The 19339-nt window shown below is 46.4% G+C and overlaps 1 protein-coding gene across 3 annotated transcripts in view; it reads right to left on the bottom strand.

The window, feature by feature from the left end:
- Positions 1–5135: 5135 nt before the first annotated feature.
- The window catches only part of LOC147192607 (voltage-dependent T-type calcium channel subunit alpha-1I-like), a 50267-nt gene continuing 36063 nt past the window's right edge, over positions 5136–19339 (bottom strand). The window contains exons 28-35 of one of the 3 annotated variants that reach the window (XM_086132592.1): positions 18778–18856; positions 17878–17999; positions 16638–17072; positions 12973–13122; positions 10760–10894; positions 8428–8635; positions 7999–8243; positions 5136–7864 (exon numbers count right to left, since the gene is read on the bottom strand). In XM_086132592.1, the coding sequence (XP_085988718.1) occupies positions 7145–7864; positions 7999–8243; positions 8428–8635; positions 10760–10894; positions 12973–13122; positions 16638–17072; positions 17878–17999; positions 18778–18856 (2094 nt within the window). In that variant the 3' untranslated portion in view covers positions 5136–7144. The remainder of the gene's footprint in view (positions 7865–7998; positions 8244–8427; positions 8636–10759; positions 10895–12972; positions 13123–16637; positions 17073–17877; positions 18000–18777; positions 18857–19339) is intronic. The other 2 variants (XM_086132593.1, XM_086132594.1) reach the window with 2 other exon arrangements.

The raw sequence follows: 19339 nt of genomic DNA, 5'->3' as shown, positions 1-19339 counted from the left end.
GCAAATAGACTCTGTCGGAAGATGAAGAGCCAGGAGGAAAGGTCACGGCGGCAAGACTCAATCCGTCTATTCTCATTGACAAAAAAAAGAACAAGTTTCCTCATCTGTGCTTTCGGACAAGTGGGTACCATTTTTTAAAACCGTCTGTAGTCATCCGGTTCGCACTTTGCACCTTCTCGATGCCACACAAGGTCACCTATAGCATCGAGCAACCTCCGGGTGCGAATCCCCCGACAAATCGGCGGTTCCTGCCGGATTCCATCTCCTTGGCTCAAGGTGCTAGCGGTGCAATAAATTAACATTTGTTGTTTATCGATCAGGCGCTCTGCCCACTTCACTGGAATGCGGCGTGTCGTTCGGACAGTGGAACAGGCGTGACTCATCCTCATGACCGGAGCGAAGGAATGATTTGATGCGAAGGTGGGAGGATTTGCACTATATCCTCGCTCACGTTTTACTCATTGATTACACGGGGGGGGGGGGGGGGCACAAAGGGGAGGTTGTCGGGAGGTGCCCCGTGCATCCTTTTACCCTCTCATTGATCGCCGGCTTCAATAATATTTGTATTGATTGTCCCTCTTTCCCCGCATCAGTCATGCACCTGTCCACTTGGCGCCCCGTGGCCGGTGTTGCGTTTTTTTTTTTTATGCTTTCCGAGGCAAGGAGATTACAGACAAGTCACTAAAGGCCCCGATATGAAACGCATCCGAAAGATGAAGCGCAAGCTTTGACGTCGGTTCTCCTCCCCGCCACTGACGATCCATAAACAGTGTCGTGCGTTCACTATTCGTCGGCGTTGCTCTACTTGTTTTCTTGTAATCACATCATGCGCATCTGTGGGAGGCATGAAGTGTTTGTATCTGTCTGACGGATCTTGTGTAATCATGCAAAGCGGCTCGGCGTGTCCTGCTTTCTACCGAGGCAATGGCAGACGCTGAACATGGTTCGGCGACTTCCTGCGTCCTCTTTGCGAAACGACTTGTGCCCAGGGGTTAAAAAGGAGCAACAAAGTCAGTGCAACATACATCTCATAACATGTACGTCATGTAGAGTTTTGTGTCCTTCCTCGTCATTGATGCGGTTCATCTTGGAACGCGTACGTCCAAGTGTGTCCGAGGGTGTGGTTGAGTGCGTTTCATTCAGATGAAGTCAACGAGGACTGGCATTTGCACCCATGTGCACTGAAATGGAAAATACCGTGCGGGCTGACTGACAAAACACCTGCGAAACACGAGTGGATCCAGTGAGTGAGGCAATCGAAAAATCCTAAAGATGACCAATAGAAATGTGCAATGAATTTATCTTTTAAATGACAATGGAATGTCCCACTTCATGAACTTTTTGGGAGACAGAAAAAAAACAATATTCGCTGGATTGGTATGCCAAAATCAATTTATGAATCAGAAAACAGACGGTGCTGAAATATCTTGAATCAGAAAATCTGTCGTCCTCTTTCCCATTTTCCCCCTCTACTTAAAGTGAACGCGCAATAACTAGCACATTTTTATAAAATGTTTTATTCCCTTAGTATAGTGTGTTTTCACTTAGTTTTATAGTGCATAATATAAAGAAAAGTAAGTATTACTGTTTTGGGGGCTGGAACGGATTACTTGCATTTCCATTCATTTCAATGGCAAGCATTTCCTTCATTTCTGAACATTTCAAGTTACAAACAGAATCATGGAACCGATTACATTCCCAACTTGATTGTTCCACTGTACCGGTTTTCCAGTTGTGTTAGGACCAAATTTTGAACAGCTACAAAACGCGCACACACACATGTAGGCACACACAGAATGCGGAGGGGCTCTCCAGTGGAGGAGAGCCGCTCGCCCGGTGTGGGCCTACACTACACGCTCAGCAGAGCTCCCAATTGCGCTGATAAATTTGAACGGGGAAACAAAAGCTCCGAGGAAGCAGAGCGCATCGCATGAACCTGCACTGCACACACAAACTTAAGACGCACGCGAGTTCACCAGGCTCAAAATGAACACGTGGCCATTTTGCACCACGGTAGGAGTTCACCCATTCGCGTCTTTTGAGACTTGAAATAGTCCAATCGTGCAATTTATGACAAATCGTTGATCGAAGCCTTTCTTCGTCAAGCTGCCAGCGGACTGGACGTGTTTCTAGTGTGCCCTGCAAGTTGGCACAATTCAGAGGACTGTTTTCTTGAACATGTCGAGTCAGCAGTTGAGGCCAAAAAAACTCCATTTGATTGGCACCGTTCGGTAGATTTGGACCTAGTCAAAAGAAAATAAATACTTTTTTTTTTTTTTTTTTAAAGGGAAGTTAAAAAAAAAAGGCAATCAGCAGAAAAAAAATGTCGATATGCAACACAATGAATTTACAACAACCCTCCAGAATGACAAGGGTGAAGAGAAAAGATGGAAAGCAGCTTGTTCTTCTGGACATTTGATCTTTTTTTTCCAAATGTATTTGTGATTTATTTGGGACAAAATAGTTAGGTTGCACCCCGCCCCCCCCCAAAAAGTGCTGTAGCGCAACTTTTTTTTAGGCTCGGGCCCATCAATGGGAGGAGACAAAAAAATTCATTTCTGTTTGTAGCCTTGCTTTGGTTTTTGCAATGTGATGCAATCATGCGAGACCTTGAAATTCTCGATGTTTCGTCCTTCGCCACAACCTTGCCTCATGCATCACGTCAATCTGAGTGTGTTCCCAAGCGAAAGGAGATGATTTGTCTCTTATTTTTTACTCTCACTGCTCTGTGAGAGCATTTGCGTGCACGAGAGGCTGCAGCCCAAAAAACCTCTTCACACAACAACTTGACACATCTCAAAAAACACTCCCCTCAAAAAGGATGCGACGGCAACCGGCACATGAAACCGCGAAAATCCCTCGGCTCTTCTGACAAGTGTCTATCACTTTGATGTCACCTCAAAGCATTCAAGAGCAAATTGTTCAAGTTTCATGCGGAATGTCTTCCAATCCAAATGATGTACACGAGGCAACGTTAAATTTAAAAATAAATAAAATAAAATCTTTGAAGGGCACTGGGATGATTAAAAAGTGCAACCAAACATCAGTTTAATTGCATGCCTACAAAAAAAATGCTGCCATTGTTGCTTTGCATGCTCCCTGATTTGGAAGGTACTAAACTTTATTTCGTGCCCAGTACAGTCAAATTTATTGCATGCGCTGCATTTAGAAAATGTTGCTTTTTGTTTTGTAAGGCATGACTTAGTATTTCTTGATTTTGTGCTCTGTGAGGAACTGACCTGAACTTTTCCTTCCGCTTCATAGGACTGCTCGTTCATTTTATTTGGGCCAAACAATCATTTGTAACATGTCAATCTTCCTATTCTGCAGCAAATGTACAAACTAAAAAGGCGATCCCTCCTAAACGTTTTCTCCGAGCGGGAATATCTTTCCCGTGTTACGGGAAATTGCATGAGTCTGAATCCAAGCAGTAATGTGAATGCCGGGATTTAAAAAATAAAAAATAAAAATGGTTGTCGTAAATGCGGCCCATCAATTGACTGAACCGCCACAGTTCCTCACTGAATAAATCTTTTACAGCAAAAGCCATTTCTGCAACATTGTTACTGTTTGTGTGTGTGTGTGCGTGTGTGCGCGCAAAGCCATTATCTCACAAACCAGCGGGCCAGGTGTTGAGGTAAGCTGTCAGCAATCCATCATGATGAAAGCACAGTGGTGCAGAAAGCGGCAGTGTCAGCACTGTTCCCGAGCTCAAGGTTTCCGCTTGTCACACCTCCCCTTTCCCTTGGCACACGCCAGCAAAAGGTAAAGAAGGAGCAGAAGAAGAAGGAGAAGAAGTGAGGAGGACGCGGTGACGGCGGGGCACTTCCCTGGAAGCAAGTCGGGAGGTGATAAGCTTCAGCCATTAGCGCTGATCCTCTGACGAGCGTTGTCGACTCGCGCCGGGAGCTACAAGGGACGACTCTGTTGGCTTCCACCGAGGAGAAGATGGAAGATTAGCGAAGCCCCCGGTGTTGATGCCCCGTTTGTAAAGCTCCGTAGCGAGCAAATCGTGTGCACCTGTGAGAACTTTCCAAAATGACGCTGACTAACATTATGACGTAGCAAAGTGAAAAACGAAGATGTATCTTCTATATGGATCAATATTCTGATTTCTTGGATGTAGCATTTTAAATGTTCTGTCTGCTTTGTTACAGCTGCAGCGGTTGTGAAAGCGCCATATAAATAAAGCTGTATTGTATTCCCTTTAGCGAAGCTCCATCTAGTGGATGCATAACGTAACCACAGCCGCTATTGTAGCTTCTATTTTATGTGCCTTATAATGCCGTGCGCCCTAAATATGCAAACCGTTTGAAAATAGGCCATTCATTGAAGGTGCGCCTTATACTCCGGGATGCCTTATAGTGCGGAAAACACATCTTTTAGTTAGGTTTATCAGATACGGTTCTATAAGTATCGCCGATACCATGCTTAAATTTGACTCACGTTTCACATTGTTGATTTCCAGTCCATGAGCTTAAGCAAGCAGCTCATTCCAGTGACACCACATTAATCCTCTTGTTGTGCGACATCCACATGCTGCTTTTTTCCAAGCAGAGACTGATACCATCTATGCTTCAAGACAACCCCCCACCCCCCCTCCAACCCACCCCAGGGGCACTTTGTCCTGATGGATTACTGGATGTGGTTTCTGTGCTCAGCAGCGACGTACGCTCTTGCGTGTGTTGCTCGGGGGGGGGGGGGGGGGTATGCCTCCAAGAATGATGGTGTAATAGTGTAATAGTTGTGATAATGTGCCATCACATGTTGCCTTGATCAATCATGACCCCAGTGACAAGAGCCCATTTAAGACTTCTGAAATATATATTTTTTAGGACTTGGCTCTTTTGGCCTTTTTTAAGTTACAAAAATAATGAATATGACTAAAATGTGAATATTACATTCAGTATTCATTCACGTAATTTCAACCAAAATATGTAAAAAATACATATTAGAATTTATAGCTGATTTTCTCTAAGATTGTGTAGTGCCTCCAGAGCCCATAGAATGAATGTAAAAAAATTCAAATTACTCAAGGCACAATAATCAATCGTAAGAAGTGCTAAGAAATGAGCATTGTTGCAAACATGCCAATTAAGAAGACGATTTAAAAAAATCACATGGACGTCAGTTAATCTGGGCATACACATCGAACATTTATTGCTGTGTAGTCAGGCTTGAACCTTTGTTGCCATATTCATTGACATTTGTCTCAGAAAAGACAGGAGGACAAAACCTTTCAAGCTCAAACAGCCCTTGGTTGTTCCGCGTTTCACCTTAACTCTCAGGCATTACCGTCGTCATCATCATCATCATCATCATGACACAGTTCACTGACAGAAACATCAGGAAAATGCAGTCACCTCACCTGAAGTCGTGTAACAAACATGCATGCTGGTACGCACACCCATGAGCGATTTTGCACAAGTCGGGGTGAAGAAGAAGAAGAAAAAAAACCCAGATTATTTTTACGCCACCTCATTATGTGGGAGAAATTCCAAATCAAAATTGTCATTTTAACACAACGGGCTCTAAAAACCAGGCTTAAAGTTCAGCATCTCATTTTAGACTTGAAGTGATTCAGCATGTGGCAACCCCCCTTACCCATCCCACCCCCACCCGGAGTCATTTTGCATTAAAAGACACTTGTGCTCAGTGTTATGCTGCATTGCTACAAAAGCAGATGGGTCGCGCAGGAGAGATTCGTTAATCCGGGTGACATTTTAATCATAAACAAACGCACAGAATTGCAAACCCAAAACCGAAACAATATGCCTGGGAGCGTTTTGCTTGAGTCAATATGGCTGCTCCCATCTGCTATGACTCAGCACATGCAATTCAAAAGGAGGACTCACCGTTTTGTTAAGAGATATGAAGGAAGTAACAAATTCAAGCAATTTCAAAAAACTTTTTTTTTTTTTTGCTTCACTGTTTTGCACACTTAAAAAAACAAAATGTTATAAAACTGGAAGCCACTGGCGGGACAAACTGACGCGATGCATCGGAACGGACTTGGAACCGGAGCGAGGTCATGGCCGCGATTTGCATGTGACTATTCTCTTTTCTACAAAAATAGTGGCATTGAAATCACACTGTCATCACCCAACACGGACATCTGGACACACGTTTGTATATACGTAAAAAGTTGGATTTCCGTTAAATGCGTTTCCGTCATGCGAGTTAAAATCCCCCTTGCAACCTTTGCGGTTTCGTCAATGCATCTCAAACTCTTCAACACTGTGAGAGGAAGTACCGTCAAAGGGAGTGTGCTTGAAATCTCACTTCTGGCTATCGGGTCCAAACCATCTCGTGAGCAACGCTTGATATAAAACGATAGCAAATCACACGAGGGGTCATGTCATGCCTTGGCAATCTGAAACAACTCACCTCCCTTGAAAGAAAAAACAAAAATGCTGCTGAATGGATGAGAACTATTTCCTCCAATCCTTTGGCTACCCTGAGGCAGCGCTCCCTCGGACACCCACCCACCCACGTTTGGTGACCTCTTCTCCACCTCACACTTTCCTGCGATGTCAGCAGAAGGGCTCGAGCGAGAGAGAGCGAGCGCGAGCGGGACTCGTTGTCTCCGTCTGCCGGAACAGATGGAGATTGGATCGGCTTTCTGCCTTCCCCTCGTGCCAAACAAATGACCTGACGTTTCTGTCCCTCATGTTTTCCTTGAGCCACGCTAATGTATATTCCGTTACCTGGAAGCGTCCTTCCAACTTGCCCGTTGCGCTGCCTTGCAAAACAGTGTCAGTTGGCGTGGGTAGCTATTTGGGTTTGGATACCTCCGTTCCTGCATTTTCAGCATCGGTGAACACGACCCGGTTTGGAGATAAGGAGCATTTCCCTGGTTGAACAGGCTACCCCCGCTTCCTCTCATAGAACCCTCTACGCGTGTCTATTCCTTTAGCCCTTAGGCCCCAACTTTGCAGGATACGACCACACCGGCGCACCGCAGCCAAACCGAGGCCAGCGTCTTCGGCGGATCACAAATGTACAGAGAGGAGTTCAAAGGGGGTAGAGATGCGGGTCGGAGAAATACGAGCGAGCCTCTCTTTCATTTGCGGGAAGAGAGAGTGCGAGGGACATCGAAGGGTTCATATCCAAGGAACGTCGACAAAAAGGTTCGCGGTAGGTTTCATCTGTTTTTGCGAAAAGGCCCCACTGTTGTTTGACTTGAGCTTTTCCCTCGGAACCTTTGTGAGCCGTCTCCAATTTCATCACCGTCTCCTCTTGTCGCTTCGGCTAATACCCCCGACCAGGGATTGGCCAAAAACCCCTGGGGGTCCATAAGCTCCAGGCCTAGAATCTCCCTGTGGGTCTCTCTTCCTCTGGATGACAGCAGCATCCCCCCTTGGTCCAGGCTTCCCGTGCTATTGCACTTTTTGACTGCTGCTCCGCCGGGATACGCGAGGGAACTGGGCGACAGCAGCGATGTCAGCGACAGGCTGCTCATGGCCTCCGACAAGTGTTCGCTGTTGCCCGCTTGACTGGACCCACAACCACCGATGGAGGAGCCGATGACGATGCCCAGGTCCTCGTCCGAAGGGTCAATGGAGTCCTCCCGTGTGAAACCCGGACTTGTGCTACCTCGCCCACTGCTTTGGCTCCGCTGTTGGCCAACGGTGGCCTGGAGGGTTAGAGCCGACGAGGGGCCGGGCCTCAGTCTCAGGGTCTGGACCGGGGAGGAAATGCAGACGTTGGCTTGACGGAGCGGGGACTCGTGCGGTAAAGGAGCTGCTGGCAAGTCCACGTTTTGCGGCGGGGAGATGCTGAAGCTCAGTCCTTCTTCCAGGGTGGTCTGGAGGCTGCCTTCAGAGCTGCCCGTCGCGAGTGACGAATCGCTGTGGGACGGATACTGCGGACGGACGCAAGAAACAGCGGTACGAGTTTCATGAGTCGTTTGACGGTTGTGTTGATTCCTGGACATGATCGACGTTGAACTGATCTCTGCTGACAAGACAGTACTTCATGCTCCCGTTTCGCCCTTACCCCGCCTACCTGACGACACAGCATCTTGCTCTGGCCTCCGGGGGAACGGAAGGCAGCCCACGAAGCCGGGGAGGTCAACCTGAGGCCTCTGGACAACCTCAGGCTCCTGCTGCGGGGAGGTGCCGGGATGGACGCTCCTGTCGAGCGGAGGAACTCGGCAGGCAGGGGGAGCAGCGGCGAGATGCTGCGGGCTTCTTCTTTTCCCTCGGTGTTTCTCTCTTTGTTGCTGACGCCGGAAACGGCGCCTGGAATGGGAAAATCATTTCATCCAGTTGAGACGCAATCGTCGACGGAGCCGTTGTTCACGCATTAGAAGCACCGCGACTCAAGGCAAGCATTTCATTTCGTGCATGGTTGAAAGAACACATATTTACACCAGCTGCCCATTTATACCTGAAATTGTGCCCATAATTGAGTGGATTTACTCACTTGGGCTGTAGTACGGCGAGCGCATATTTGGCGAATTTGTTTGCATGTCGAGATCCTGCATGGCAGTTTCCATCTCGACTTTGCAGAGGGTCCTGGAGAAATGGCCGAGGCCTTGGACCTGGCTCTGGACAACAGTCTGCTGGACCTGCTGACTTCCTCCTCCGCCGGCTGCCTCTTCCGAGCTGCAGGATCCGCTGCTGCGCTTTCCCTGGAAGGGGGCAGATGACCTGGAGCTGAGGAGTCTTTTCCACAATAGTCCTTCATTTCTTTTTTTAAATTTTTTTTTTAACTGTGCCTTGATAACTGAAATTAGACCGAGGAACGGGCGTTATCCTCAAAGTGATGATTAAAGTTCAGAATTGCAAGCTGTAAAAAAACAAAAACAGAATCCTCTGACCTTTAATTACACTTTATTCTTGTGCTCTTTTCACATCGGCCCTTGCCAACAAGAGCAATGATTATTAAAGTATGACTTATGTGGTTGTGATTTTAATATTATGCATTCTACCAATAATTGTCAGGTGCTAACTCGTGAGTGCCCGTAATTGCTCCGCTGATAGAAATGGATTGCGTTCTCTTTGATGATTTCAGCCATTTTATGCACGAGATAAAAGAACCGAAAGTGCCACGAGTTGGTAATGAGACTTTGCGTTTTTGATACCCCGTGTTCAAAGGTACAGTATGAAAACGCCGTCGGCACATATGGCACGGTGTGTTTCTTCACACGGAACCGCGCCGTCGTGCCACGGGCGGCACCGATCGACCCCTTCAAACAAAAAACCCTTTACATCAGTCCAAAGCCAAGTCGGTGCTTACACAACGAGATCCAAACTGGCTTCTCGCCGTCTTCCCTCTTTCCCCTCGCCTCTGCGCTTTCTTTAACGAGCTGCGATTGCAGAGAAATGTTTGCTGATTTGCGGGGCTTATCTTGCTATCCAGAAACAAGTCGTATTACCCAATTAAGGAGGAGAAAGGAGGGATGATAAGGGATAGAGATAAATGAGGCTACGGTGGGGAAGTGCCAAGAGGGTGCTCAGAAGATAACTCCAAATGAGGTACAGGGTGCAGCTTGAAAGCCACAAGGGATGGCGAGTTGGGAGAACCCGACGGAGAGATTTATTCGGGAGAAGGGGTTAAGATGGCTGGACTGAGATGCCAGCTATTTCAGGGTATGCTCGCACTAAGCCTTTCGAGCCTTGGCCAAGACTGGAAGATTTCAAAATACGGTACAATGGAGAAATATTTACATAATGTTGAAGCCTTTTGAATGACATGCATTTCTGTAGAAATTGGTCCTTAAATATCTTAGAGGACAGTGTTGACAGTTTGTGTGCCGGTCTTCTTTTGATTGGACACACCGCGTAAACCTGAACAGTGCCGAATGGAAAACGCATGCTCACCGAGTACCACCTAAAAAGTTAAAACCACCACCGAAAATCGCTTGAGATGCTGTCATACCAGACGGCCAAAGAATACCGTTTGAACTGAAAGTTTGGTCATGAGAAATGGTCCAAAGTTCCTCCCGGATGTTGTACAGGTCGAATCTGCAACTACGGGAAACATTTCGTTGGGGCAGTGCTGTGTTCAAAAAATATTTTGCTAGTGTTGTGACATCTGTACGAGATGTCCACACTGCGCTAAAAATAAAGAGAGTCTAGAAGATTAAGGTTTAGTGCTCACAAGAGAGCAAATCACAGTCATGAAAACACTCCTGACGGTCATTTGTTATCGCCTTATGGAACGACTACAAAAACGAAGCGGGAGGGCCCCAGAGTAACGTTAGTGTTTACCCTCGTGGGGACGTAGGACAGTGTGCCAAATTCCAAATTAATGCTTGGAGGAAACACAGCAATATGATGATGCGGTTGATGGAGTGCTCACGGTATGTTTAGAATGTCGTGGAAGGCCACGTTTGGCCACACGTTTGAACAAAAAACTCGTGCACGGGAGTCAAGTGTCCTTTCTTCATGAGTGTGTGATAAATATCGCGGTAGTTACAGAATTGCATTCTGACAATCTTGCTATCCCTATTTGGCCTGAGGTCAGCCTTGATTTTTAACCTTTTTTTGACCGTGAACAACCGCCACTAAACATGCGAGTTTGCTTTCAGTGTTGCACAATTAAACACAAAGTGCTTACCAAAGATTAGAAGCACGCATTAAATCGCCGGCCTCGATTACAAGAAGAGATTTGTAGCTGCCGTAATGATGCAGAACATAACCGGATGAGTGCCGGATGTTTGCTTTGCATATTTTGTACCTCATTAAAAGGAGGATGGCAATGTATTCCCCGGACGTTATTCTGCCCTCACCTCCCTGATCTCTCCACCAACCTTGTTCTCTCGCGCAAGCAGCTGGTAGGCCGTGTGCTCGTCCAAGCTGAGCTCGTCGGGGAGGGCGGGCGAAGACGACTTGTCCGAGAGTTGCTCCGACTTCAGCGAAGCCTGCTCGATTTCCGCCATCCTGATCTGGTGTAAGGAAAGTCACCTCGGTTATTGATGTCCCATGGCTGGCGGGGGTTCAAGGTTCAAGAGACTTGAGCAGATTGTATCATTCACCTCATCTGCGAGAGACCCATTCCTCCACCACGAGAGTCTTAAACTGCATTTGCCGGCGCAAACTGAGGCTAACGTGACACTCTTTAGTTACAAGGGCATTAAGTGTGAATGTGCCGCCGCAGCAGCTGTTGACAATTTTATCGTCCGTTGTGTTCTCAGCAGAACTCGATCGGAATTCATCAAGCTAAGCAGGGTTACTGCAGCTGTCGAGTCGTGACCCTTTTCGCACAACCGCCGCGTGGTCCAAGTGGTTAGGAAACAAAGGTGAAGGCATAGAATTCATTCATTTAAAAAAAAAAAGAAAAAAAAAAGCTGTATAATTTAGATCCATCATCTTCATTAAAATACCCCGCCAAAAAATCTATATATAGATATATTCATAAAAATAAAAATAGTCATAAAACAAGATATGCCAAATTTAGTACAACTTATTTGACCACATTACCTGCATATAGTTACGCATTTGTACTCAAGATGTCACTTACACTCTAACCTGTAAAAGGCCATTTTGTTATTTTCTTTGCCGAGCCTTTTACGTTGCCATCTGGTCATCTTGGTAAACCTTTTAAAAGCAGCTTTTGAAACTAACGGTGGCTCTCATAAGAGGGTGTCTTCCACAAATACCACCCGAGGACGTGTTATGGCACGTGCGTGTATTTGTGTGTGTGTGCGCAGTGCCGAGAGACGTTTGTCGGCACCGCACCATTCAACAGCCCCACTGTAGGCTGAAATGCAGTCAGCCTCACCCTGGGGATGAGCCCATGTCCTCATTAGGCGGTACCCTGATGGATAGTGTGTCCCAATGCACCTTTGTTGCGTCCCCCCCACCCCGCAAACAGAGCAACAACAACAAAAAAGAAACGGTGCACATAACTCGAGGCAATGATGGACGCTGTCGGAGGAACACCCACCTTCTCACACACAGACACACCGATAAAGGTTAATACAGCAGAGATAGATGGACCAAAGGAGGGAAGAAGAAACATGGAGAGGAGGGGTCGGGGAGGAGGGGGGAGCGGGCAGATTGATGGTTTGACAGCATCTGCAGACAGGTAGAAAACAGCACTGACAGGTGAGGCGGTGTGGAGGCCAGTTATTGCTTCTTCCGAGCTGGCCGCACTTTGTCACAGTGATGGACAACAGCGACACAGGACAACATGTCGGTGAGTTTATCTCCGATGCGCAACCTGCCGTCAACAAAATAACCCGCAAGGAGTCGCAAGGGGGTTGCACACATGCATGTTAGTGGGGGACATTACATGCTGTGGGCCTCATTCATCTACATGTCTGCTTTGAGTGGAAAGTTGATACGGCAAAATGCATTGAACAACAGGCTGGAAATTAACTCTTGGACATACATACGTGCACGGACATGCTTCTTAAGTCTGCTAACACTTTCCATTCACGGTGAGATCAATGAAGCCCGAAGTGTGTAACACACAATGCTGAAATGCTGTTCACTATGCGTGTGCGTGAGACCATTTTATCAGTTATCCACATATAACAACTCAAACATCATGTTTGAGGACGTGTGAGCAAGGACGGCAGGGGAGGGTGAGCCTCACCTGAATCACGAAGAGTAAATAAAAATACACGGGTTAAATGAAATTATTTTCAATCAAAATCCTCTGGTATGTGCTTTTATTGAGTTGGTTTATGTTTCCAATAATGTCAACGATATCATTGCTGAATTTGCATAATTCCTGTTCAGATAAGTGAGGCGGCAAGCAGCCGAGCCTCACCTCGGATTGTGTGATCCAGAGTTCCAGATGTGTGCTTTGCAATTTCTTATACTTTTTTTGGAAACATTTACAATGCAAGTTACGTGAAGTACGCAAACATACAGGCATGAATTGTTGCATTTTAATTGATTAACTTGAGAGAGCGATCGCCTATCGCCATTGCACATTTTGAACCCAAAAGGGAGGCCAGCGGTTCTCAACCTGTGCATGTGCTGCATTTATGTTCACGTCACATGAGGGTGGTACCTCTTGTGGGTGGCCCCTGCGGTCTTTACAGATGGGTAGAGGGGAGGAGTAATGGTGGAAGACAGAACCAGAGAGATTGTCGATCATCAGCATCTCCCCTTCTAATGTATCCTTGATCAGGAGAGATACGCTGTCCAACCACTGGCTCTCCTGGAACACACACACACACACACGCACACACACACACACACATGCGTACGCACACGGGGACACACACGCACAGGACGCGGGCCAGCAGACCAGATTTGCACGCAGGCACAAAGGTGTGCACATGCCAACATGCGAGGACAAAAAACACGCAGGGAAATGCAAAGACAGCTGTCAGGGTCCCAAATATGCTTCTGTGCATGTAAAGGTACAAAGTCGCCATCATAAAGCATGCCTCTATTTATTTATTTTTTTTAATCTCTCCAGAAGGAATAAATGAGAGACTTTTCAGCACACAGATAATCCACACCAAACCTTCCATACCGATGTCGCCGGTTTTCCCTTTGGATAAAACGAATTTGGCAACTGGAGCAGTATAAACCCTCATTAGCCAGGTAACATCTTTTTTTCCCCCCCTGAATGGCCGTAGCGTGGAGAACGGTGCAATTACATCTGATATATCATCTCATTTAATTTGCGCAATACCTTGATGTAACCATTTGAGCTTCGACCAAATGATTGCACCCCGGGCCATAGTAGATTTAAAGCAATTATAGATTCAGACTGGGTTTCCCCACTAGGAACTAGATTAGTTCAACCAAGGAAAATAAAATAAATGACCTCAAACTAAATTTGGCCCATTTAAAGTTACAAGTTCACTTCACCACTTCAAGCATCGTTCATTCCGGAAGTGTGGGCTCTTTTTCTTTTCTGATATTCTCTTTGGACATTGCTTGGATTTAAAGCCCTCTAAGTTGTATTAAGATCTAATTATTGCTACAAAAGACAGAAAATTGATCATTCGTCATACAGACCGAGTCATTTACTGTCTTTTCTATTGCTATCCAGGCGAAAAGGGCGATTGCTGCTTTTGTTCAGTAATTCATGCACACGCATATTTTCATTTTGGAACATGCTGTGCAAAAGTCATGTGTGTGACTCACACCACGATTGAAATCAACCAGAGGGGGTCATCTCATTTTTACGCACAAAGGAGCGTTGAGACAACACTGAACAGAATGTGAGAACATTTGCAGAAGCAGTTTTATATTTCATAAAAAAAAACAACACATTACACAGATGTTGTGATACAACTTTTCCTTGGGGGTGGGGGGGGTGTGATCTAGTCATAATATTTGGATCTGATGATTATCACCTCCTCCCAATTCCTATTAATTTTACGACTCCCTTGTTCTTTTCACTTAGCCCTCCTATCAATTATCCAATCCCAACAACGTTAGCGCCTTCACCGACGCTACCGTGCCTCCTCTTGCCCCGCGCGATCTCGCACGTGCCCTCACCCACATCACGCAGACATTTGCGAGAGAGAGTGCGTTCTGCGTAGGTGGCTCGAGAGGAGAGCTCGAGTTTGATTGACTGCAGTGGCCTATGCGCTGGCCTCTATTAATGACTGTATGACTCGACAACAATAGGGCCCCGTCTGCTGGGAGTTGAACTTGAGAAAGAGCGAGCGAGAGAGAGAGAGCGCTGGAATTAATTACAACCTCTATCTGACTGTCACCGGCTGAGCTCTTATCTGCGCTCTCCTCTTCCCATGACCCTTCCTCACCATGAGTGTAACTCAGGACTGGCTTCTTTTTACCCGCTATCTATCATTCGTGTTTCATTGTTGCCAAAACTTTGCTGCGTAACCGAGCACAGGAGAGGAGAAACTAAGCAAAGCACCAAATCGGATCAAAATCAATCAAGTTCATCTTGGAAAGAAGTTGGATTGACGGGATGGCGGGTATGTCATCTCGCAAATACATCTTGCTCGAGTCTAAACTGATGCGACCGCGCATGAGCGACCCGATCTGATCGCTCGGAGGAGACGTAGGTGGCGTTTTAAGATGCGGTTTGGATGTTGTTAAAAAACAAAAACAAAAACGAGCGACGGTTTGAAAAGAATGGCTGCCTCCGAAGAGATTAGAAGTGACATCATTGCAGTTTCATCGGAATTGAAACACATTTCGCCTTGTGAAGCAGATCCATTTCCCTGATTTTAGATGTATCTTCTCATCATTTCTATTTTCTACTGCATACCGCAAAAAAAAAAGATAAATCACACCATTTAAATGTTCTTTGTGAATAGATTTTCGAAATGCAGGCTGACCAGCATCCTTGAGGTCCCGCGATCGCTTTCATTTTATCTTCAATCTCCTCGTGGATGCAAAATTGACGCTCAGCCACTTTGCATTTGTTCTTCAACATTTTCACTCTCCATGATGTGAATTTTGCAGCACTGTAAGACGTGCCCACACTGACTTCACTAAACACACACACTCGTATCGAAAAACACACTAAACCCTGGGATGGGACTGAATAAATTACAGATCCCTTCATGCAAATCGCTCGAGAGAGACCGCGAGGCGAGATGCGTGTTCTCCCCGGTCGGCAATATGTTCCTCGAACAGCCAACGGCGTGCTAAAAATGGCTCGGTGCGTCTGCGCGTCGAGCCGCGAAGCGAAGGTGAAAGGCAGCCGATGAGTCACCCTAACGTGCGCTATCATGAGCAACTCCCGAAATGAATGAAACGCATCAGACTGCACGTTGTGAAAATGAGGGGGCGGGTCCAACGAGGTACGCGGCCTGTGTCTAGCCAAGTGATTGTCACCGCTTGCGCATTCCGCCGTCTCGTCACGGTGATGCCGAGAGGTTATTTCGAGCTTCTCTTTCCATCGCGAAGAACCGAGCGGCTAATCAGGGCCCAGATTCATGAAATGCACGTCTGACTTGCGTGACCTCCGGCAACTCAGTCTCCAACTTGATACTGATAGACAGGAAGGCCGTGATGGCGGTGAAACTTTTTCATGTACAAGATATATTCGTCAATGTATAGAGGAATATGTCGATCTGTAAGGCAAGGTCCCCAAAGCATATCCTGGCTGAAGATGTCAACGACAAGCCCCGAAAGCTTCAATAAAATGAACATTTAGGATACAAGAGGGGTAAAAAAAATGGGATTGTAAAAAGCGAGCACAACCATAAAACATGGCTGTCAGTTTGATGAAAAAAAAATAGTCTTTTTGGTTGGTATCAATCAAATCACAATTCTGTTGGTTTTTTTTCCCCCTCAGTATAAACTGACGCGCTGATACATTCAAGGAGATGCACTGAGGATACACAAGCAGGGATGTCTTGATTTTATTTTGGCTGTAAATCTTCTTGCTCTTTTTGTCTTTCAAATCAGGACTTTCCGACGTCAAAGTTATAAAGTCAATGATGAGTTATAAGGCCACCGTACTGCTCCATAAAATAATGATGTCTCTTTGTGGATTTTAATAAATCCTATCAGGGGAAAATTGGCCCACCCCAACAATTGAAAGGACGATTGACCCGATTCATGAATCTTCAAATAAACAGAGCAACTCAAAGATCTGTATTAATAGTTGCTCGATTAACTCGATCGAGCTTCATTTACGTATCTATTGATTTTACAGATTGACTGAACATCCTAAAAGGCAAAAAGACGCGCTCAAACAGACGCACGTAGCCGCACACGCAAAAAGACACTCACCTCGTGCGCCGGCGAGTACAGTGGCCGGTTGGCGTCAGCGGCGTTGTACGGCACGGCGTGTGCGCCGGCTGACGTGCGCGTCCTCCCTCCCGCTCCTTCCTTCCTGCAGCCGTCGGCAGCGGGGGCCGACGCGGCGGCGGCGGCGACCGGGCCTTTCTCCGCCCCTGCGCTCCCGCAGCCGGGGGCGCCCATGCAACAGAGGGTGCCCTGGGCCAGCTCCAGCTCAATTTCTGCATCCATCTCCGCCTCCTCTTGGGCCTCCTTGTTGGAGTCGTCCAGGTGCTTCATCAGCACGGCCACCACCACATTGATGAGCACGAACTGGGCGGTGAGCACGAAGGAGACAAAGTACATGGGCGAGATAAACTGAAGGCTGGGATTGCAGGCGTAATCCACATCAGTGGCGTGATCTGGTGGGCACTCCCGCAATGTGTCCTGAACACAGAAGATGGAGAGGAGGATGCAGATCGGTGGACAAACATTGTTTGGGAATATATTTTTAGACAACAGAACAATCTGTACGCGTACAACAATTTGAGGAATTTTTGAGGCGAATCCGAAACTAGGCGGAATAAAATTCTGATCACGATTAATCGGCGGATTATTAATAAAATGCGTAGTAGATGAAAAAACATATTTTTGGGTCCCTCAACGCTTATAACAACAAAGATATGAGATATTTCACGGTGTTGTGATACTTTGACCTTTAGAATTGGTTTCACTCACAAAACTACAGCAAGTGATTCTCATGTCAGAATCAACGGCCACTTCCTGTAGTTACCACAATGCTCCTTTCTCCTCATCGTGTTTGGAGATTTATATCAAAAGGGGGGGGAAAGGTCGGTGGCCAAACATCATCCACACTTGCTGCACCGTCATAAAATAATTTCTCCTCCTCTGCGTAGCCTCGGAGTGCATCGGGAGGGAGGGGAGCGGTAGGAGGTGAGCGTTCAAGGGTAATTAGTGTTGTCGTGTGCGCGTGCAATGAGCCACAGTCACTTCCCTCCCCATCGGTGCGGAAATTTGTGTCGCCGGTCGCCGAGCCAGCATATTTCTCCGCTATCGGAAGTCCTGATTAAGACAAAGGATAGTTTGGGGGGGATTTCTTTGTCTCTCTCGGGGCATCTTGTCGGCGCTTGGCTGAACGAGGTGAGTGAAATCCTTTCGGACACTAAGTCATTCGGAAGTGGCACGGTCCATCTGCTGTGGAAGAAGAGAGCGTGCGGAAAATCGAACTCACCTTCATGATGCCATTCCAGTTGTCGCCCGTCGAGACTTGAAACAAAGTCAGGAAGGCCATGCCAAAGTTCTCAAAGGTAGCGTGACGACTCATGCCCTCGCACGGGTAGTCTTGATTGCAAACTAAGGATCAGAAGGGGGGGGGGGGAGTCAAGCGGAAAGCAGAAGGAATGATGAACCCCCCCACTAAAAAACTGCAACATCACAGCTGGTCAGCTGCCTCGAAGTCAGTTGTTTGATTAATAGCAATGAAACCTGTTGCCCTATTTGTCCCTGAGCTCGAATCCCAAAATAGTCTTAAGCATGACCTCAGGTAAGAGACATTTCTCCGGCACTGCAAGAATTTAACAAGATGAAGAGCGGCGTGGCATTTAAGGACAGAACTTGTTTCAGAGGACTAGAGAGCGTCTTGATTCCCCGTTGGCTAACTGTGAGAGAACTAATGAAAAGAATTTAAGGACGGAGAGAAAATATGTTGCTTTTAAAGTGATTCAGTGAGCACCGGCTGGATTCGCTTTGACGCCCGCGTGAAAAAAACACTGGAGCCGTACTTTATCTCGAGCAATTAGGTAAAGGAAAGACGTTTTCCGTTTAGATGTGGCAAAGCAAAGAATAATTCACTTTTTGTGAACCTCAGCAGAAACCTTTATGTCCCGTTTTGGTATATTGGCCAAATTCAAGTCAGTCAACAAACGTGATTGCATTCTCCATTGATAAGGTTGGACAAAATTAAAGTGTCGCCTGTCTGATAAATAACTGACTGATTTTAGGGGGGGGGGGGGAGGCTGTCAAAACCTCAAAATGTAAAGTGCTGTTAATTAAAAACCTAACATGACCCTACACTACCCTGCTTCAAACGCCAAAGACGTTTTGTGTGAGTTTTGACGATAAAGTTACTCACCAAGTTCTCCGAAAAGCTCTACTCCTAAGGCGGCGTAGATGAAAAACAGTAGCATGAAGAGCAGACCCAGGTTACCCACCTGGAACAAACATGACAAAGCTTTTTATGGAACTACTCTCCCCGAGATGTAGGAATACTTTAGCAGTCTTTTACATAAGCTGTTTTGATATCAAGGATGGATTTTAAAATTGCCGTATTTTCCACACTTTCATATGTAGGACGCACCACATTATCAGGCGCATTGAATAGAAGCAACAATAGTGGCTGCAGTTGCGTTATGCATCCACCAGATAGAGCTACACTAATGGGAATACAATACAGCTTTATTTAAAGAGAGTTTTCACAACCGCAGCAGCTGCAACAAAGGGCTTTACAGAACATTTGAAATACTACATCCAAGAAATCAGAACATTGAAACACACAACTTTTTGTCCTGTCACGATTGGTCTACGGCAAACTGAATGGAGGACATTTGAAAAAAAGTCATATGTTTTTTCTGCAGTACATCAGCCTTTCATACTACTAGTACTACAGTATTTACTTCTACTACAACCTCCTCAAT

This window comes from Hippocampus guttulatus, chromosome 16 (assembly GCF_054856545.1).
Source record: "Hippocampus guttulatus isolate MCC_2025c chromosome 16, RoL_Hgut_1.0, whole genome shotgun sequence".
Lineage (NCBI taxonomy): Eukaryota > Metazoa > Chordata > Actinopteri > Syngnathiformes > Syngnathidae > Hippocampus > Hippocampus guttulatus.
This window is presented reverse-complemented; position numbering and strand designations above follow the sequence as displayed.